The 22,964-nt window shown below is 34.9% G+C and overlaps 1 protein-coding gene and 1 long non-coding RNA gene across 4 annotated transcripts in view; one reads left to right on the forward strand and one right to left on the reverse strand.

Annotated features, from left to right (window-relative positions):
• LOC131203568 (uncharacterized) overlaps positions 1-11,506 on the forward strand; it is a 32,824-nt gene extending 21,318 nt beyond the window's left edge. Inside the window, exon 3 of the long non-coding RNA XR_009156420.1 lies at positions 10,714-11,506. This is a non-coding gene — a long non-coding RNA (uncharacterized LOC131203568). The remainder of the gene's footprint in view (positions 1-10,713) is intronic.
• Positions 3,775-22,964, reverse strand: part of EDNRA (endothelin receptor type A) — a 34,730-nt gene continuing 15,540 nt past the window's right edge. For all 3 annotated transcript variants that reach the window (XM_058193946.1, XM_058193948.1, XM_058193947.1), the window contains exons 3-8: positions 22,668-22,792; positions 20,046-20,244; positions 13,487-13,639; positions 11,514-11,647; positions 8,773-8,881; positions 3,775-7,596 (exon numbers count right to left, since the gene is read on the reverse strand). In XM_058193946.1, coding sequence (XP_058049929.1) covers positions 7,456-7,596; positions 8,773-8,881; positions 11,514-11,647; positions 13,487-13,639; positions 20,046-20,244; positions 22,668-22,792 — 861 coding nt within the window. In that variant the 3' untranslated portion in view covers positions 3,775-7,455. The remainder of the gene's footprint in view (positions 7,597-8,772; positions 8,882-11,513; positions 11,648-13,486; positions 13,640-20,045; positions 20,245-22,667; positions 22,793-22,964) is intronic.

The raw sequence follows: 22,964 nt of genomic DNA on the forward strand, positions 1-22,964 counted from the left end.
ATCAGAATAGTATCTTGCCTAGTTTGACATATATGGTTAAAACTTCACATCATTATGCTGATGGTGCCATCTTGCTTTCATTTCTGAGTTTATTTACAGAAAAACTCTGGACAGAGTTAGTATGCATGGAGAACAAGAAATGAAATCATTTTAAACTCCTTTTGATTATCTCCTTTCCAAAAATCCTTAATTAGCACAGTCACGAGAAATGGTGGGGGTGATGCTGATTAAAAGTCAAATTCTGCGGTATATCCTTACAGAAAAAGTCCACCTTCGGGTTTACAATGGTTTTGATGTATATCAGTAAGCTATGTGCTTTTAATACAGCAAATATGATTCCAAACCAAAGCAGTATGATTCATAATTTATACTTGTCTAGTTTAGTCCTGGCTCAGTCAGTACATATTAGCAATCCTGAGTAATAGTAATTTGAAATTTAGGAGACTGGTGGATGCAGAGACAAATCTCTTGGGGAAGCTCATATATATTTTACTTGTTCCATAGAAGATGGCCTTAGGCCTCCATGACAGAATTGAGAAGTAAAGAGTAATAATGCCTCTATCGTCCCATCATGCTAAAAGCCCTGCCCCCAGTGATGGGCCATAAGCATGAGGTTTGTCACCATTGTAACATCATTGCTGCAATAACTATTACTTAACATGTTTTGCAGTTGTGTACTATGACTACAACCAAATTAACTGGATAGCAGAGAAAAGAAATCTCCAAATAGTAACGTTCCCAGCTAATATAATCAGTGACTCAGAGAGCTGTAGCTCTAGCATATTTGGAGATAGGGGAAAAAACAGACTATCTGTCAGACTGTCTGAATGAGAAATTCCCAGAAAAAAATTCTTGGTTGCAAACTTGTTCTTGGAATTCAGATTTTAAATCAATCACTTTAAATCGACATACTATTGCTAAGAGAAACATGTATTGAATTCAATAGATAAATTCTAGCTAAAGATTTATTTAAAGAGTAATTATAGATTTAGGCAGAGGTTTGATCTAGAATTATGTTGTAGCTAAGAACAGTTTATAAAAGACTGACAAATCTGAAAATTACACATCTATCAGCAATTAATTTCAACAGCATAAAAATAATTTACTGAGAAAAAACTGAAATCAGTGTTTTGTTTTTCTGTACAGGGTCAATCAACTTATATTTTTAGATCACTATTTTTCCATTGATGTTCTTACATTATTTTAACTTTACATACTTTCTGTTATTTTTATCGTACATCATTTGAATTATTTTTACTTAAAAGCAAGCCAAATGAAACCAGGTACACCATAATAGATCAGGAAGACTGACCTAAGCTCAAGTTTGAGTAAAGAATGTATTTTGAAATATGTTGAACCTTGAAAATCAGGATGTTCACCAGAAACAAGGTCCCAAGAACCTTCACATCCAGCCCATCTTCTAGTTTTTTCCCCTCAACTCTTCTTTTTGAGTAATCTATTTAGAGAAAAGAGAATCTTTGATTTGTTGTTACAGTAAAACAGCTGGGAATAAGATGTCAGTCCCTCAGACTGAGCTGTAATATTATCATCATAGATTGGAAAATAGTAAAAGAAAAAAACCTATTTTTAAATGACATTTTATAGCAATAGCACTTAGGCTTATATACTGCTTCACAGTGCTGTACAGCAGTAGTGGGTTTCAATTTTGGCTGCTACCGTTTTGCTCATGGGCACTCACTCGCGCGATGCTTCTGCGCATGTGCAGAAACTTCTGTGTATTCGCAGAGAAGTCCGGGTGGGTGGGTGAGTGGGTGGAGCCTCCCGCCACTGCTACCAGTTCACCTGATCCAGGATAACCGGTAGCTGCTGTACAGCCCTATCTAAGTTCTCTATCCTGACTCTTACAGAAACAGCATATTGCCCCCAACAATCTGGGTCCTCATTTTACCGACCTTGAAAGGATTGAAGACCGAGTGAACCTTGAGCCAGTAAGACCTAAACTGCTGGCAGCGGGTGATCAACAGAAGTAGCCTGCAGTTCTGCATTCTAAGTACTGCGCCACTGCAGCTCATATAGCTACAATAAGGAAAAACATTTATTTTATGAGTAACCTAGGAGAATATTATTTCTTCCCTTTCTTTTGCATCCGGTTCCATTTGACATTGGTGGGGAAGTAGTCAAGCTCTAGCTTCCTACAATGTGGGGTGCCTCGTGGCTTCAACCTTTCATCTCTTTTTAAACATGTATATGAAATCATTGGGGGATGTCATCTATTGATATGGGCAGTGGTATTGATAATAAACAACTTTATCCCTAGCCAGGCAAGTGATGCTATGGCCAGGCTGGGTGAGTGTCTGTAAGATGAGGAAGAATCAGTTTCGACTCAATCCTGGCAAGATGAATAGTTCTGGGTTTATTGCCCTTCCCAGGCCCAGAAGATATTTCATCTTTGACTACGGAGGGGATATGGCACTCTCTGGACCAAGCTAGTACACAATTTAGGGTTCGAGGCTCATGGCTGTTGCATGAGGAGTGGCAGTTGTGGCTAGGGAGCCTTTGCACAGATTTCTCTGGTACACTAGTTGCCACCTTCCTGGACTGGGAGATCTTACACATTTCTTGGTCACTTCCTGTTTGTGCTATACATGGAGCTACTCTTGAAGATCATCCAGAATTTGCAATTGGTACAGAATATGCTGGCAAATCAGTGATGGATACTCCTAAATTGGTTCATGTTACATCTCTGTTGCACGAACTGCATTGGCTTCCACTTTCCTTCAGGGTGTAATTTAATAGCAATAGCACTTACACGTATATACGCTTTACAGCCCTCTTTAAGTGGTTTACAGAGTCAGCACATTGCCCCCAACAATCTAGGTCCTCATTTACCGACCTCAAAAGGATAGAAGGCTAAGTCAATCTTGAGCCTGTTGACTTTCAGCTGCCAAATTGCAGTCAGCCAGCAGTCAGCAGAAGTAGCCTGCAGTACTGCACTCAACCACTGTGCCACCACTGCTCATTAAAGTGCTGGTTATTAACTTTAAATCTCTATATGGGGCCAGTTTATGTGTGGGACCACTTCTCACTATGCTCATCTATTCATCCTACTGTGTAAGATAGGGTGGGCACACTCCTGGTTCCATCTTTTAAACAATGACATCCTATGGGATCTAGGAAGTGTTCCTTCTACATGGCAGTTCCTCCCCTGTGGAACACCCATTCGTCCTAGTCCCTTAGGAGAGAAGTAACTGGCCTTAGCAGGCCCTAACCTCCTAGTCTTCTGAAAAGCACTCTTAAAATCTGGCTTTTCTGCCAAGTACTCAGGGATGAGAGTTTTTGGACTGCTTGTTAAAGTTTATTATGGTGCTACATTTTTACTATTTGTGGTTTTAATAGATATATGTATATATTAATTGTGCAGTTACATTCTTTTAAAACTGTTGGTTTGGAACTGGCCACATATCTTCTGTATAATAGATGGCTATATAAATGTTTTAAATTCATAAGTACTTATAAAATTGTTCCAATGTGCAGATTCCTAAAATATTTGGAAGGGGATCAAAAATACTTTGTGTTTTCAGTTAAGATATCATCTGCTCAAGAAGATCAGGGATATAAATGCCCCTCATATTATTGCATGTATACATATATGCAATAAGTATGTATATATTTACACACATACACATAAGCACACGTGAAGAAAGATCAGAAATTGTAAGTTATAAAAATGTTCATATTCCTAATGTTTTCTGGTTAGAAAGTATGAAAAATAATCACTCACAGCATGCTCTTCTGCTTTAGTACAGAGCAATGTCAACGTATTACATTTTATTTGAAAAGAAGAATATGTATATAAACAGAAGAAAGCTATGAGAAGTATATATCAAAATACCTATAGACATTTACATAGACATTTCATATATACAAATTACAATATTATCTTCTATATGAAGATGTGTGTAACTGTTCAGCAAATTGACCTTATTTATGCACAGAATTGGAGATACTTGAAATTATTAAAGGTTTAAAACCACATGGTTATTTTGCATATTTAAGCATAGCAGACATCATAAATTGGCTAACAATATTCTGTAGCAGTACAGTGTAAGTTGTGTTGTTTTAAGCAACCCATTTTGTTAGAAAATAAAATGCTGCTAATAAGAACCTCACCACAGACATTATGATAGAGAAGTCATTTGGATTATAATGATTTATATGGATTCACATTTTACATTTTCACTATATTTTTTAATTTTTATTTCCCCAAGAGATACTTCAAGCATCATGTATGAACACGGAATAAAAGGCCTACTTAAATTATAATTGTTGCAGAGGAATTCTGAACATTGAATTAGTTAGACCACTATGGAGAAAGAATAATTGGACTTAGCTCGGCATCTACTTTTGAGCAATTCCATCCTGCCCTTGGCTTCCTTTGAGACTTTCCCAACTCAGATTTTTCCAATACTGGGCATCATAGGTCTGAATATCAGAGAAAAGAATAAAGTTAATAAATGATTCTTGCCTCTAAAACTAGAATCCAATTAGGAGGAGGAATCAGGTACCCTACTGTCCATTAGGCACTCCAGGAAACCCAAAGAATTATGTTGTTATTTACTCATTTTAAAAAATCAAATTTCCCTTGAATTGGTTATCTCTAAAGGCCCATATACAATAGGCTGTTTGACAGCAGTAGAAAAATTATTTCTTATCTTTTCCAGGGTGTTTTCTTAACTACTAAACTTAATTTATAGCCTTGGAATTTCCTATTGATCATCCAACTAACTAGACAGGATCTGCTTAAGATTTCAAGAACAGCCAAAATCAGCCGATTGCTGTTATTTGCTGAGCTACCTATTTATAACAGGTAACAAACTTTTAATTCACTAGAATTATCTCAGCTCAGTCCAAATATTAATTATTTCCATGAAAAGTTTTGAAAACTTACTCAGAAGTGTTCTGGACTCTGTGTGAACAAAAGCACCCTTTGCTATTCATTAATACATCCCAGCTATCTCTAGGCAGCCATATGCCCAAAAGCAAGATGTCACGCTGCCTTAAGAAATGATTCAATCCTGTACAACTCTTTAAGAAGCAGAATATAATTCTCAAATTGAAGTTCCTTTCTAAAGGTAAAGACATTTGCTTGGTATTTTAATGTAAACTTATGTAACTTTTTACCAATATGCAAACTGAAGCTGTGGTTGCATGTTATGGAAGAATGTGCAGAAATGTCTGTATTAGGGGTAATAATGTGCAGAATGCACTGTATTTGGCAACTTGCTTGTCAAGACACGTAATAGTACAAATTATAAACAGTATGTTTTTGTGAGAGGCGTTCATAAATTTATAAATGAATTTTCGTGTGCACGCTTTTAAACAAAATTATTAATGTAATGTGAAATTGGTTGAAAAAAATTAAGACTAGTAAAGCTATAAAAAGAGAAGTTTCAAAACCAACCTATTTGTTCATCCCTATAGTGTCCCCTCTAACTTAATTAAGATAGAAGAATATGTTCAAAAATTCTTTTCAAAGATTCTTTTCAAAAATTCATTTAGGCTCCTAAGAGTTTTTTTATTCACATTTATCTATGCAGGAATCCTGTGTGCTGTACTGTTAGAGAATGGTTTCTATAAGCACACATAAGTGCAATGTAATTTATTGTCGAAATCCTTCTGTAAAATCTTATTTCTCCAAAATGAACTGTAAAAAATGTTCAGGTCACATGTTGTTTTTAGCAGTCATTCAAAAGAGACCATGTCAAAATTATGGACAGTTGATCTCTCCGTTTCTTGGCAACATGCTGTGGTAGCAAAAGAAATAAAAATGGAACAAAAAAAAAAAGACATCAAAGCAAATAGGAAAAAAGGTTGGCAAAGAGAAAGACAAAGGTTTGTATCTTGATTCTGCCCACCATAGAGGCTTATGTTTTAGGATTTGTCTGCAACAGAATGCCAGAATTATCAATCTTAAATATATCATTAACAATTGAAAATATAGCATTCATTTTTATGAAATAGAATTTAGAAGTGTTTTATATTCATTGCCATTTTTACAATATTTGATAACAAGATCATATGTGTGTGTGTTTTCAGTATGAGAAACTGAAAAAGCTGCATAGAAGGATAACAAGGAAATGTAAGTCTTTTGAGAAGAAATAGGAGGAAGTGGATATGTCTGACCTTGAAAAGTCTGAGGAGAAATTTAAAAGCATTTTTCAAATATCTGAATAGCTATCACAAATAGAGTGATGGATATGGTGTAATGGTCTTAATTTGTCAAAATATAGATTCCAGTTGAATGTTATAAAAAGTGGGGACAGTTCAACATTGGAATCATTTGCTACAGAGAAATATGCATAGCTGTTGAAAGGTATTTTCACAGAGAACATATATCATTTTGTGTCGGCATATGGTTTATTTAAAATTTGCCTGCTAATACACTGCTCTATCTTTTGGGCTTAAGTTTATGTCCTAAATGTTAAATTCTAATATTATATCTGTACCCACAAACCAGTGGTTGGCAACCCGCCTCCACAAAAAATAATTTTACAAATTATGTCTCATTTGTTACATTACAACACATAAAATACTGGATAGATCTAATTTAACATATATATTACAGTTATAAAAATGTTTTTGGCTGAACAGGCATCCAAAAGTGAAATACAGGCAGTCCTTGCTTAATGTCCATTCATTTAGCAACTGTTCCAAGTTGCAGCAGTACTGAAAAAAGTAATTTATGACTGGTTCTCTCATTTACGCATCGTCGCAACATCTCGGGCAGTCACATGATTATGATTGAGATGCTTGCTAATCATTGCATGTTTATGATGGTTGCAACATTCTGCCGGCAATCATCATTTGCAACTTTCCCAGCAGTTTGTTTCCAATAAACAAAGTCAGTGAGGAAGCCGACAGGGAAGATGTCAAGCCATAGTCTGGTAATATTTTGCTTGATAATCATAGTGATTCACTTGACTATGTGAAAATGGTGGTAAAATTGGATGTCGACATGTGATGCTTTTCTTAGTGAAAGTAGCACTTAACAACAAATTTTCCAGTCCTTATTATAGTTGTAAATTGAGGACTACCTATAGATTAACTAAAGTATTTCCTGACAAAAGAATGTTATTATAGAGTAGATACAGGTCCCATGTTTTCACAATTCTTGACATTCAAGAAAATTCATTAAGATTATAAAATTAAAATGATATAACAGAATATGTAACATAACATACAGCTAAATGTTCTGACTGAAATTTGTGAACACTTTGCAGAATACTGGGTCGATTCTTTTTGTTCCTGCCAAAAGTGAATTTCTTTATAAGAAAAAGAACCATTTGGAATCCCTTTATGCGCATCTGTTCTTTCTGCTTATCTCTGGAATTAAGTGCTAAAGCACAGAGCTTCCAAATAAATAAGTTTGTTCAATCATAGATATCTTATCTGTTGTCTTTCCCTTAGATTCAGAAGCACAGCCTTTGCTGAATCTCAATTTAAGCTGTCTTTGTGGATGCTCCGTTCTGTATTGTGGTTATTCAGTTCATTAGTTTTCCACTGAATGCTGGTCCCATTCATGGGGACAGAGGACATCTGACTTCCTGTCCGATGACAAATACAGCAGAGGCATGACTGGCAAGAAAAAAAAATCCAAACATTATTGGTTTGTTTGTTGCTTAATTTATTTTAGAGAAGGCTCACTTTCAGTGGAGAGCAGTATTCTCCAGACTGTAGAAAGCAGAATTAGGCCTGAATGAAATTATACTTCAGAAATGGAATAACGTGTAGTAACAATAAAATACAGGGTAAATTTACTCTTAAGTGTACATAATTCCTTGTTAAACTGTGACTAATATATAGTTAAATGTGAACAAATAAGAAAAACATACTTCTTTTGTTTCACTGTTCCATACTTTCAGCTTAGACTAAAACTATGAAATGTAGAAAAGGGATTTGAAATTAATGTAAAAATATAGCTTCTTTTAATAGATACTGTTAGAAACAAATATGATCTGTATTGCAGCTAGTTCTCTCCTCTCTTAAAAACAAGAAGTCAAGTGGACTAAATTATGAAAGAAGTGGCAATAGCTGCTTTAATTATGCTGCATTTAGTACAATATAACAATTCTTGAGCTTCTATCATTTTGGCACTTTCTGACTAGCTCTAAAGTGATTTCTTCTCCCTGTTAGGGAAACCTTCCACTAATAATTGTCATTTCCATATGGATAATGTGAAGTAAAGAAACTCAAGTTTTTAGTTTTGGGATTATGTATAATTATTGAAGAACCAGGAACTGCCTATTTTCAGTAAATAGCTGAATCAACATTAGTAATGACTGAAATGGCCCATAGTGTTAGTAAAAATGACACCTCATCTTTTTGTGGAATAAACCTTCATACATGAATTTTTCAGACATTGAGATGCTTGTGGCTAAACTGTGATAAATGGTTATTAAAATAATCTAAGAGTTAATGACATCAGACCATAATTATAGCCCTCCTCAATGCTTTCCAAATGTCCTAGAAAAAGTTCCTCAATTGTCAGTCACTATGACAAAATCCTGGAAATTTTCAAAATTCAATGTAACTGAAGGAAAGAAAGTTGGAAAAGGCTACTGTAAAACATCCAGACAAATGTTCCCATATGTTTGTTTAGGCAGAAAGTGGGTTCTATAATTTAAATATTAATATTTCAAAACATGGGATCAATTTGCAAAAGGGTGAATAGTATTCTCTCATATTTACCTTCCACATTTTATTCTTCAATATTACTTTTGATAGGTTTAATTTAATCTTTTTGGCTCTTACCTGGAAACAGTTTTTGAACTTCTTGCTCACAAAATAGAGCGCTATAGGATTTATGCAGGAATTGATGGTTGCTAGGTTAATGCTTATATAATCCATAGTCAACAAAAAGCTAGGATCAAAAACAGAAAATGTTACAATCCTCCTAATGGTGGGTAAATATTCCTCAGCCATTATAATTTTGTGGAACTATGATGCCACAGCTGTGTCTCCTTCAAAACTCTCCAGTGTTTCAGGTAAAAATGTGTTAACAGAATTGCAGGTGCTTAGGAGAATTAGAAGAATTAGGACTATTAAGCACAGCATTCAAATAATAAAGCATTTATAAATGAACAGAAGCATAATTCCAAACCTTGGGTTATAAAAAGTAAAATTCTGGAGCCATTTAAAATATAATGTAAGTTTGACAGGAAAAATGATGGCATAACAAGAAGTCCTCAAGTTACAACTGAGCCCAGAATTATGATCTAAAGTCATGGTGGTTGTTAAGCAGGTTATTATGTGACCTCACCCAATTTTATGATCTCTTTTGCAATGGTTGTTAGGTGAGCACTACAAGTGCTATGTAAATGTCGCTATCACTAAGCAAACATTCCAGTGATTAAACAAATGTAGTGATGGTTAGGCAAACTGGGCCTCTGTGGCTCAGACTGCTAATGTAGTCTGTTATTAACAGCAGCTGCCTGCAATTACTGCAGGTTCTAGCCCCACCAGGCCCAAGGTTGACTCAGCCTTCCATCCTTTATAAGGTAGGTAAAATGCAGACCCAGATTGTTGGGGGCAATAAGTTGACTTTGTATATAAATATACAAATAGAATGAAGACTATTGCTAACATAGTGTAAGCCGCCCTGAGTCTTCGGAGAAGGGTGGGATATAAATGTAAATAAAAACAACAACCCCACAATGGATTTTTTTACCAGAAAATAGAAGTAAATGCCATCTTACAAGAAAAAAACATTGTAAATTGTTGTCATATGATCACTGAATGCCGCAAAAAGCTGTAAATGTGGGACAGTTGCCAAGCAACCAAAATGCAATCACATAATGGGAGGGGGGAGACATTGTCATCAACACTGGGTTGTAAATATACTTTGGTTGGTTCATTGTTCACTGTTGCTAAGTGCTTGCTCATAAGTAAATACTATCTGTATTTTGTATAATTAAGATAATTAAGAAGAAACAGACCTAAAGATTACTATCCTTCTTTCTAATTACTTGGTAGTAGGCTCAATAGAGGTTAATTAGAAGATTGCCTGGATAATTACTGGAATAGCTGGAAGGCAATGTCTTTTCACCTGCTTCAAAAACAGGTAACATAATATTACAAAGCCAAGGCGCATAACCTGCATCCTTAGGTTGCCTGTGACCCTCAAATCCTTGGGAACAGCTTCAGCTCTTCACCAAACAGGTGCTGAATTTTAACATGTAACATTGAAGAAGGATTAAGTTATTAAACATATTGCATTAACATATAATTAAATTATTGTAATTTAATTATATTTATATTTAATTCAAGTTTAATTTTTGTCTTGGCCTTCCCCACCTTTCAGAAAATGGTCCCAGGACATTACTTAAAAATAAAACGGAACTGCAGTCTCCCAAGAAGTTGAAAACCCTTTTAGAAAGTGGAGATAAATTAGAGGAAAGACTGACTAGTCATGTTTACTCTTATATTGTATAAGTTATTAAAATTATGCAGTTAGTGTTCAGTATATTGTGGAGGAAAAATTAACCATAAAAAATCCCACCATACCCTATTTTTAACAATAAGAAAAAGAATTTTGAAGTAATTTTTGAGGGCTAAGTACCAAAGTCTCCAACCTTTTTCTGTTTAAAGTTACAAAGAAATGAAAATTTAAAAAAATGTAATTACATCCGTGGCTCCTAATTGAGTTGTACTTTCCTTGAAAAAAGATGGCAAGTTAACTGTTGTTTTTCCTAGATTTATGGCTCTGATAATTGCAATCACTGGAGATTGCAGTGTGACCAGAAGAGCTTTTGACCAGGTTGGATGTGCATAGTTGTGACCCTTCAGGTACAGAAGACCTGACCACAGTGAGTCACATTCCTATCATTTGCTGGTTAGAATATTTAACTATACGTGGGATGCCCTTAAGTTTTGGGGATGTCCAAAGCTGGCATTAAATATAGATGCCTGTTTGCAGTCTGGTGGAAACTGATTCAGTACACTACCCCTCTGCTGCTTTGATTGCCTGTAAACTTTTGGGTTCAAGATGGTGATCAGGATCTATAAGGCTCTTTTTTGCTCAATTCTTTATTGCTTTGGGACCATCTATTCCAGGTGATTCTGCTCATTCTATATGTGTTAGCTAAGGAGTAGTTTGGATTCTTATTCCTTTAGGAATGGGGACATAGAGTATGACCATTTTAGTTGCAGCTCTTTCACTTAGGAACTATTTGGTGAAGAGGTGAAGATGGCTTTTACCTAGTAAAGCAATAAAATCAATGCTTCAGGTCCTTAGGAGAAGAGAACCTTAAATAAGGCAACCAGCAGTATCTTGGGGCAGCTATTAACGGCTAAGGAGCATTGGTTATGTTTTATGTTGATTAAATGGTCATGTTTCTATAATCGCAAACAGTACAGAATTCATTAGTAAGTAGAATATAAATACTTGTATAAAACATAAATAATAAAATATTATATAATCATGTTAACTCATTTATTGTGTTGCTGCATTCATCTGTCATCAAATTATTTAATATCACACATTAAAGTAGTACCTGAGGAATTCACATCTATTGGGGTCATCTTTGTAATACTGTGTTTTTCTCAGTATCTGGCTTAGATGCATAGGAAACCAGCAAAGAGCAAAAATCACAACTAAACAGAAAACTGTTTTAGCAACTTCTCGGCGCTATGGGGGAAAAAAAAGACAATTATCTGCAAGCATAAGCCAAGGCAAATGTGAAACAACTAAGGAGGAAATTGTGGAAATTGTTCAAAAGATCAATCGTCAAGAAGAAAAGATTCATTTATTTCTAACAACTTGTCAAAACACATTCACTTCTGGAACAAAAGAATTACAACTAAAAAGTATCAGGGAAAGTACTTATAGTTCAAATATTATGAAGGGAAGCAGAGGTCAGAATGGGACAACTTGGTGCAGCCAACTTGTCGTAAGGTTGTAGCCAACTCACTGCGGGACAATTCAACAATTTAAGTATGTAAAATAATTTTTTAAAATATTTTAATTTTTATCATTCAGATTCAGTCGCAATAATACAAGAGAAAACAATAGATTCAAACTTAATGTTAACTGCTTCAATCTTGATTGCAGAAAATATGACTTCAGTAACAGAGTTGTTAACGCTTGGAACTCACTACCTGAGTTCTGTGGTCTCTTCTCAAAATCCCAAAATCTTCAACCAAAAACTGTCTACTATTGACCTCACCTCATTCCTAAGAGAACTATAAGGGGCGTGCATAAGAGCACAAAAGTGCCTACCGTTCCTGTCCTATTGTTCCCTTTCATTATATCAAATTAATACTTTTGCTTATATATATATACATATTTTAGCCTATATTTTATATTTTATATATGATATGTTGTTATTTTTATGTCAATGTTTGCGTATAATGTTGTGACAAAATAAAATAAAATTTTTTAAAAAAGATTCTTTTGTTCCTCCTTTTTCCTCCTTTATTAATTATTCTATTCCACCATTTCTTTGATATTAGTGTAAATCTTGTCCCGCAAAGAGTTGGCAGTGGTGACTACGCTGAATTGTCCTAGGCCCAGTAGAGATTCTATTTAAATTAGACAACAACCAGTTTCAACATAATTCAATGTCAACATAATTCAACGTAAGAAATATCAAAGTAATTAGTAATCAGATTATATCCACATGCTTTTTAAAAACTGTATTATTTCAACAAAACTTAAAAAAATGTGGCAAGATATAACAATACCAAAAGTTACGTTATCAAACATTGTGGTGCTGTAATCCTCTAACACTTAAAACAGAATTCATCTTTCTCATCAACTTGATATTCAGGAATTTGATTTACATAATACAATGAAACTAAAGTTAAATTGAAACCCTTGAGAAATGCAGTTCTTTTATATTGATTGAATGATGAAGAGAAAAATCAAAATAAAGAATTCTCTTAGAGAAAGATGACATTTCTTGATAAAAAAATATTAAGAAATTTGATCCCTGATGATTCTCATTCAATTAGCATTTTAAAAAGCTATAAAGACCTGGCTGTTTTTTCAGGTCTTGGACTATTTATTTATTAGTTTTGGTGGTTGGTGCCCGCTTTGTTGGATGTCAGCTGTGGGTAGCATGTTTTTTGGGAGGGAGGGGCTTGCAAGGTTTATCATTTTGCTCTTCTTCTTTTCATTTTTCTCAGTGATCCTGTTTTGTTACTGTTTGGCATACTATTTTTGTATTGTTTTGGTGTATTGTGAACTGCCCAGAGTCATTTGAAGTTGGTCATTGTCATCGAATAAATGAATAAATTTGTTTTTAGTAAACAGAAAATCCATATAAGAAGTAATTTGACTCTATGATAGATTACCTCGTTAATTGCTTGCACTTTAAAGAGCCCTAATGTTCTGATTGCCCCAACTACACTAAGTCAAAACTCACCTTTCTGTTCTCAGAATGAATATTGTTGAGATCAAAAGTTTACAGGATAAAGCTTTCATGACAGTGACTGGAAATGCATGTCAAAACCGTTTTCTCCTTACCTGTTTAAGATGTTCACTGAGAGCAATTCTCAAATTACTTTTCCTCCTGTTCAACATTTCACAGGTCATCAGGGTATAAAAGAATGCCGTGCAAGCAAGTGGCATGCAGAAATAGAAACCAAAGAGCCACCAATGTTTTATTTTAACGTAAAACTGCAAAGACATCAAATGTGACAGGTTGTGGCTAAGTAATTTCAAATACCATTCTGTAATTTCCATAGAATATGCAGGCTACATTCTTCATCAGCTTTTACAACTAGAAGCTTCCAAAACTGTGTATTTCAGGGCTCAAGATTTAGAGCAATCCTGTTTGAAGAATTTTAGAAGCTCACTTCTGGAGAGTGCCAAGCTGAAAAATTGTTCTACACCAGGGGAATGATGGCCACCTCTTTATGACTTGTGGACTTCAACTCTCAGAATTCCTGAGCCAGCAGAATTCTGGGAGTTGAAGTCCACAAGTCATAAAAGGGGCATCTCTGTTCTACACAAAAGCGTAATTGACATAAATACAACCACAAAAAATTGTTGAAAAATATAACAGTTAGGAAAATATCACAGGAAAGTATTTCCATCTTTGCCACTGGATTGAAAACACCATTTCACAACAATCAGGACTAATTTAAGAGATTCTGCTGCCTGAAATGCTATATCGTATACCTCCTGTTCCTAAATAAATGAGCCTTGGCCAGTCATATCAGCAGAATTCTCTCACAAAAGTTGTTGAACATTTAGCACCTGGATTATAGGCAGAATACACATGCACTAAACATATATTTTTGGTCATGTTTCAATTTTTGTAATATATTTGTCATAAACAAAATGGAATAATGAGAATGATTTAATTTGAAGTAATAATGGAATTAAGTTGTATTATTTACTAGTACATAATAAACCTCCCTAACACATTTTCAGAACATATAGAAAAGAATTGCTAATTATATTTTTGCATAAAAAAGCAGTCCAACCCAAAACAGCTAAGTATCTATTTAGAATTAAAGCTATTAAAGCATCAAAGTAACTTCTAGATTACTCTTTGTTAAGGTAGAATCTTATAGTCCAAAGATTTAAAAAACGTTTTTTAAGTCTCAATATATCCAGAAAATATTTGCTCCAAAATATTTATAAAATAGGGCTGTAACCAAATCTTTCTCCCACTATTCCTTTTTGATAATTGCACAATTCCTAATATCCCATCTCATAGACATAACACACACCTACACAGTCTATCTATATACACTAAGATAAGCAACCAGATCACTGCATCAGCAGAATACGTAACATTGGGCTACATTTTTAGTCCAATTACATTTTAGTCTCAGCTTTCCAATAACATACTGATTTGCATGACAGATTCAGTAAGATATTTGATTTACACAAGATCCAGTGTAATCTAGTGATTATACTAGTGTTAGATTTAGATCAGAGAGTTCAAAATTTATGTCCCATTAAGTCACTTTTTCTCAGCTCAGCCTATCTACGTGATTTTTATGAAAATAAATTTTGTGAAAATAAATTTATTGGAAATTCTCCAGATCTGACAGCTTCAACTCCCAGAGGGAAAAAAAATGTAATACAAATGTAATAATTAAATCATTAATTAAAGAAAGTTCAGCCAGAATAAAACTTCCATTCCTAAATTAAAGTCAAATGATTAATGGCTATTAAGGCTTTAATAGGTAATTTTAAGCAATGTTAACCAATAACCTCTCTATTTCATGAGTAAAACCTAGAAAGATACAGTACTGATATTGGTGTTATCTTTTGATATGCTATTGTTCAATAACAAATCCACTAAAATTTTGTTTTCTCAACTATTTTAACCACAATTATTCTTAAAGATGGTAAGACCAAAGACTAAGAGTTTAGTGCCTAAAACTACGATTTCATCAGAAAATTAACTGTGCAGGAAGAATGCTATACTTTATTGAGATAGGCTTTCGTAATAGAGTCTTGCAGGTCTGCCCCAGTCTTCCTCTCCCTCCCTCTTGAACTCCAGGGAGCCAGAGAAGGTCTAAGGTAACTCTCATTGTATTTTGCCTATCTGGACATAACACATATTCTTCTTTATCTATTTGCCTAATACCCTCTGGACTTCTACAAGGTCACCTTCCTGGCTCCCTTCACCAGGACATTCCTTCTCCAGAAAAATGAACATCTTGTACAGATATGCATAAACAATCTTATAACTGTAATTTAACTGAACAGAGCGGCTGGATTCATATAATGTGCTATGTCCTAATATGGTTGTTTTGGCTTATCATATACTCATTGATTATTTGTCATGTATAAACTGGGCTTGACAATGCTTAAGCAATCCCATTCTATGTTTTATGTAGACGTAACCTGTGAAAAATAACATTAAGTGCCTTTCTTGCAGTTATCTTAGGCTCTGAACTATTATATAATCTGGATTTGTAAGCAAACAATTATGATCTGTGCTATTCCTTAACTCAGGGCCCTCCAGATGTTGTTGAATTAAAACACTCAGGAGTTTCTACACAGCAAAGCAGATGATTGGATGTAATACAATACAAATTCCTCAACATACCCCTTTCTCACCATAAGTATCTTCTCATATAAACAAAACAAGAAAAAAAGTAGACAGAGTATGGACCAGACTGAATTGGCAGGAGATGAATAAGGAAGGTGTTTAATCAGCCTATTGAGTCTCTTGCAAGAGGAAGAAGGTAGGAAGCAAAAAAATAAGAGAATTCTCTTACAGAGAATAAGAGCACTTAGATTCTGAACTCTCTTCTGTGTGTGTTGTGGTTATTGATAGATATCACTATATTATCAAAACTGACTTTTAAATCCGAGTGATTAAATACTTCCTATCTGTGTATTAAAATCAAAGAGCACCAGGAGTCATGCGAATTGCCTGTCTAACAGAAACCCTGGTCTGTTACCTTTTAAGGCTTTTAAGAATGGCTTTGATTCTAAAAGGTCCAGGTTAAGAATGTCTTCCATGTATAATTGGGCCCTGCTATCAGTAGAAAGATTAACTGTCTTGCTTTTGTGTCCAGCAAAAAGAGGCCACTTAACATGTCTTAGTCTGGAAAATGTGGAGTACAGCCTGCTTTTTCCAGTTACTCTGATTCTCTAGTTGTTTTAACCCCCTGCCTGGAATGTAACCCTTTGCATGGTATGCTAGAAGAAATAATTGATGGTCTGCATGAATATCAGTTTTGCCTATATGCATGTTCTGTTCATTTCTATATAAGAGTAGCAGGCACACATACAAAAACATACACTTACATTCAAGTGAAACATCTCCTATTTCCAATTATTTATGAGATGGATTGGTATATAGGGGATTCTTTGTCCTCATCTCCTTTCCATTTAGTTGTTTATTCTGATGCTATTTTACTTGTTTTCATATGAGAATATTATCTTGCAAATAGCTAAGGATTATGTTTGGCTCTTTGCAATCAGAAATCTGCTATTTTGTTTACGCATAACTAAACCAGAAAAGCTAACTTTGGAATTAGATTAAACCTTTACTGTAACTAATATAATCTTAATAAATGATGTTTTACTTTTACAGGCATTGTTTACATGTGAAGTCAACACACAAAAATAGGATTTTCCCCCCTTTCTTTCCTTACCAGAGCCTGCTAGATATATTAAGGTTACAATTTATAAAGTTCCCAATCAACACAGTCTTTCTCACAAGTGATGCTATTAAGAATGTCTGGAAGACAGTTTTAGTGAGTTAAACGTAGCAATGATAGAACTAAAGGCAATTTTTAAAAAGACATATTTCATATTAAAAGTAGGCAAATTGAGCATAAATATGGTGAAAATGGGTTCTCTAACAAGGCTCTCTGATCTAGATTCCACAAATTGATATAACATCGACATGTGACTTGTACCAATGTGACTAGCAGAAAGGCTGCTCTTGAAGTTCCTTCAACTGAGCAATGCACCCAGTACATATGTAGACAAGATGCCCTTATGAACAACAGATCATCATTTCAGCAAGAAATTAACACTTGTTTTAGAATTTTTGGATATTCATATGCAAGCACACATTTAGTATGACTGGAAATGGCAAGATATGCAATCCAAAACTGCATTAGACTGATTCATCATTGATTCATTTAATCTGAGTTCTCACTCCCTGTACCTGCCAGGTTGTTAATTTGATCTCCAGATTAAACTATACAACAAGGGACCAGTGTTGATCATAGAAATGGCTGCTGAGTCTTTTTTCTGCGCATATGTTTCTATGCCCGTCATCTGTTATTAATTAGTATTATTCTGAGATAGCACTATGTCCCTATCTTAAAAGAACACAACTATCAGCTGACTATAGCTATGCAAAGCACTTGCGTAAAATATAGGTAGCTTTTTACAGTGGCTACAATGATAGATCCCTTTCAACTTTTAGATGAAGTTGCCTTATAAAGCCACATGGATCTCTCTTGTCTATTATTATTTGAAAGGCAGAAGTTCAAAATTTAGTCGTTTCCAGTCCTAAATTTATGATGCTCTTTATAACGTAACTTCCAGGAAAATAGAACCCAAGACTTTTAGATAATTAAATGACTCAATCTGACTCCCAGGATCAAAAATCTGAAGATGTTTATAAACAAAAGGATATGTAACTAGTTTTTTCCCAAAAAGTCACATCTTGTTTGGACTAAACTCTCTTCCTTCAGTACTCAAATATTCAATATTCATCCAGTATTAAGCTACTGTGCTAGAGAAACATGAATGCCAAAAATATGAAAAATCCATCTTATTTAACATTTAATATGTAAGATTTTGAAATTAAGAACTAAACCAAGATTTCTTCAAATGATGAATTACAGCTGTTAAAGCTTACATAGATTTTGCAACTAACCACTGTTGTACTTTGATATAAGTGGCACAGACATCCTTTTGTCTACAGCATATAAGTCCACATGGAACTAGTTTTCTCCAGGAAATGGGCCTTTTCCCATGTTCCCTAAGGCATTTGGCCTTTTGGGATTTAGATTCTAGGACAAACATTAGAAAAATGGACTTTAAAATAATGAAGTGTTTTCTAAGAAAACACGAAGTAACCACAGAAGACTATGAAGTTTTATTGATATAACCTGCACAATTTATTCAAAGATTTGCTATAAAGTAAATCAAATTTAAGTCAGGCATCATCATTCTAGCCTTAATTCATATATTTAAAAACCTTTTGACTTGCTTCGGCATTTCTTTTGTTTTGTTTAGACACATCTATGACTGTATATTTGGTTGTCTCCAAATACACAAGAAAAAGTAATTCCTGTCCTTTGCAATCTAGGGCACTTCTTAGTACAATTTCGAATATGTTTGGAAAGGTAAGAGAGCTAGCTATTTTTCATAGGGTAAAATGAGAAGAATTTAACATATCATAAGCAGTCATAGTTATCTTTTCTGTAATTTTGTTTTGTTAAACTTCCAACAGCTGTAAGAGGAATGCCAGAGGAAGAAACTATTTCTAGCTGGTTCTTCCACTTACTCCCGCTTAGTGCTTCTTTTTTCTATGGACCCAAGAAATTGTCTTCGGATAAGGGAATGCTCAGAAAACTAAACCTCCCACTGAAACTTGGCATTCTTTCATATAAGCTACCAGGCATTCAGGGGAAAAATAGAAAAAGTATCTATCAAAGCAACACATATGTTTTCATAAGCAATTACTGAAATGTAGCTTGAAAACTGAACAGATGAAAACCTGTCCTTTGTTGAGGACATTGTTGAATGTCTATCCTTTAAGTTTGCAGAAAACCTGAAACCCTAACCCTAACCTTATTTAATCTGCAATTGCTTTTTATTTAATCTGCAATTGCTTTTAGATTTTGTCAGTTCAAGGACAAAAACTTTAATGCTGGTACAATTATGAATGATTTAACCCTTTCTGGGTCACGGGCTGAGACAAGATGAAGGCAGTAGCAAAAACAACAATAACCACACCATATTCCTCTTATACTGTAGTTATGTGCAAATGGGGAAAGGCCAGTGTTCTAATTAGAACCTAACTTTACAAAGGTCAAGTTGAAACAAGTGAAACAAAGCTGAGATTGAACTCCTACATGCAGTTTCCCAGATGTTTGCAGTCCTATTCAAGGGTGCTATCTATAATGATCAACCAAATGTCTTCAGAACGGAGGAAACATTCCTTTTCATATGGTTGTTCTTTTGCAAATAGTATTTGGAGGCATAGCCATTTGGGTAAGTTTGGGCCAGTCACTCTCTCTCAGCTATAGAAACAAGGCAAGGGCAAATGTCTTCTCAAAACCTTACCCCACAAGCTGCAGGGATTATTCCACACAATTGTCAGGAGTTAGCACTGACTCAAAGGCACAACTGCACACACAAATCCGTCTGAAACTGATATTTGATATCTACCAACCCATAGGTAACACTGAACTTTAAAAACTAATAGCCTTTAATAAATTTGTTTTTTATCATCCCCCACAACACAAGTTTTTTCCCCCTGACCTTCCATTTTTTCTTAATCCTAATTTCCAAATTGTTACTGATTAAAAGACAAACAATCATCACAACAAAATTGTTTTGCATAGCTGATATAATAACATACTTTCAGGAAGTTGTTGTTTGCTAATAGCATACAGGTTCTGAATCGTTTTTCATTATAAACCAAATCATCAATGGTGAAACCAATTGCTTCTGGAATAGCCAGGATAAAGGAAAGAATCCAAATACAAAAAATTTCAATGGCAGTAATCAAGGGGACACCAATTCCCTGAACACGACTCCAGGAAGCAACTGCTCGGTATCTAAAATAAAGAAAAAAAATTACATTGTTAGCTTCAGCTCTTTATAAAAGTTAAAATTTTCAAGACAGGTATAATACAACAGATACATTTCAAGATTCTTCAAATATATGCCAGTTTAATGAAAAAATGGTGAAAACACAGTTGAAAAAGTAGTGAAGAACGAGCAGGTTAAAATATCATGGGATTTCCAAATTCAAACTGATAAAGCCTTGGCTCACCAAATTTATTGTGGTTGAAAAAAAGAAAATCTAAATAACTGATGTGGGAATATTAGGGGAGAGTAGAAAAGAGGACAAAGAATTGGAGATCATAAAATATCAGATCTGAAAATTAAAGTTGACATAAACCAGCCCTGGTGATCCCAGTGGTTATCAGTGAGGGCCATAACATAAAATCATGGACAGCAATTAGAAAATATATGCATTGACAAAATTTCCATATGTAAAAGGCCACACTGATTGAATCCATTTATATATTATGTTGACACAGTACAATATCCTAGGTTTCTGGAAAGAACTTGATGCATCTGAAGGCCAACACCAGTCAAGAAATGGCAGCTTTGATTTTATATTGTCAGGTGTATTTATAATAATAAAAACCTGGAGATAGCAGAATAGAAGGGAAACGGGAGAAAATAACAAAATTCAAAGACCTAAAAATAGAAATAGAATATCTGTGACAAAAAAGGACCAATAATAAACATCTTGATAAATTGATAGACAAAAAGGTCTAGATATTGGACACTGGAGAGAGCAAAAGACAAGCGAAAAAACTGGAGAAAACCACAAAATATAAAGACTACAAATAGAACGACTATGGCAAAAGAAAGCAAAGCTACTTCCAAATAATAATAGATGCCTTGAGTCCAATCCCAGACAACTGGAGCACCATTTGAACACCATCATCATTGATAAAATCATTCAGTTGCATAAGGCAGTTCTACTCAGAACAGCTTACATCCTGCGACAACACCTTTAACACCATCAAACATCCACATCCAGGTCCTTGGAAAGAACTCAGTAGGTGGATAAAATGCCAAAGCCAATCTAAACATCTTGCTGACTGTGCAACAAATTATAATATTCTAAGACACTTCCTTAACACTTTTGAGGTCCTTGGTTCATGCTTGAATTATTACATTTCCACCAGATGTAGACTGTGAAACTAATTGTAGATTACCCTCATATAATACACCTCAAAGTAGTTTCTGATAATCATTTATAACCACAAGATCCTTTCAAAATATGCACACCATCTCAAAGACAGACATTCCAGTTAGATATTCTTTCTCAGTGTTGTGGTCCGCGGGCGGTCTGCAGAGCTGGCAACAGAGTCAAACAGTGAGGAGGTTGGGAGGAACATGGGGCAGTCCTACAGTCTGGGGAAGGCTCGGATGAGGGCTCTGCGTCTGAGGCAGAGATCTGGGAGTTATGTGCTGCCTCCGGAACCTCCAGAGTCGGACATTAGCGAGGCAGAGGAACAGGAGGAGCCTGTTCCCAGTGCGCGTATGCGCAGAGCTGCCTGAAGGCAACAACAGTTAAAACAAAAGGGACGACTCGGGAGTAGGGCTTGGAGATGATAAGACATAAAGGAGGAGCAAAGACACATGAGCCTTTGCAGGAAGCAACTTTGTTCATTCTGGTCGGTTTAAATTCTGAAGCTCCATTTGGACTCTGTGCTCCGTATGGCCTTGCAAAGCTAATTGCCAATTAGGTCGTTGGCAGCGTGTCAAGGGAGATAAAGGAAGCATAGATCAGAACACTCGGCCCTGCCCCTGAAAAAAAAAGAGAGAGCAATTTTCTTGTAGCCAGGGCCATACTTCTCACTTCCTTGGCCTTCGTCTATAAAGAGTTTGACTGATGATGTCAATGAAATCACTGATATGGACACAGCTAAAACTGTAGACTTTCTTGACATTCTTAAATTGTGTTAATGAACAAAATGGTTGCTTTAGATACACAAAGTCTAGGATATCCATTCAAACCATTAATTCTTCCAATGGGGAAAATGAGCCAGTTGAAGAATCATTGATGTTTAAAGAGGTGAAAAGCATTTGAAGTAATGTGGACCTTCAGTTTTCTCCAAAAAAATAGTTATTTGGGACCCTGTGGGCTTTGGAGATGCCCTAGATATGATATGATCAAAATTGTGTCAGAAAATTTCATGGCCATTTCTTTGGTTCCCTTTATTAAAAAAGTATTTTGGGATCTTTCAACTAATCAATGAAGTATTGTTATACTGAAAAATATATATAGTGAAATACAACACAGAATGAGAGGCTAAATTTGAAAATTAAGCAAGAAGCTGTTTATGTAAACAAAATTTTAAAACTCCAGGTCAATATATAACATTCAGTTATGGATTCTCTTGATAATTTTTCATATATGAAAAATGTTCACAGAAGGGAATAATATATTTCTTACCTGTCTACACTTAGGGCACAGAGATTAAGAACAGTGACTCCCACCGATGCCTTCTGAATAAAAGGAACAAAAGGGCAAAGAAATTGTCCAAAATTTGTCATCGCAAAGGCATGTGGAAAATGAAGCTAAAAAAGAAAAAGAGACAGTTAAAATGTACATATAGAAAACATGAACACGCAATGGAACCAAGGAAGGTTCAAGTTATATGCGGTATTCTTTGTACGTTATTATTACCCTGTTTCCCCCAAAATAAGACATCCCCTGATAATAAGCCCAATTGGGCTTTTGACTGCATGG

This window comes from Ahaetulla prasina, chromosome 8, assembly GCF_028640845.1.
Source record: "Ahaetulla prasina isolate Xishuangbanna chromosome 8, ASM2864084v1, whole genome shotgun sequence".
Classification (NCBI taxonomy): domain Eukaryota; kingdom Metazoa; phylum Chordata; class Lepidosauria; order Squamata; family Colubridae; genus Ahaetulla; species Ahaetulla prasina.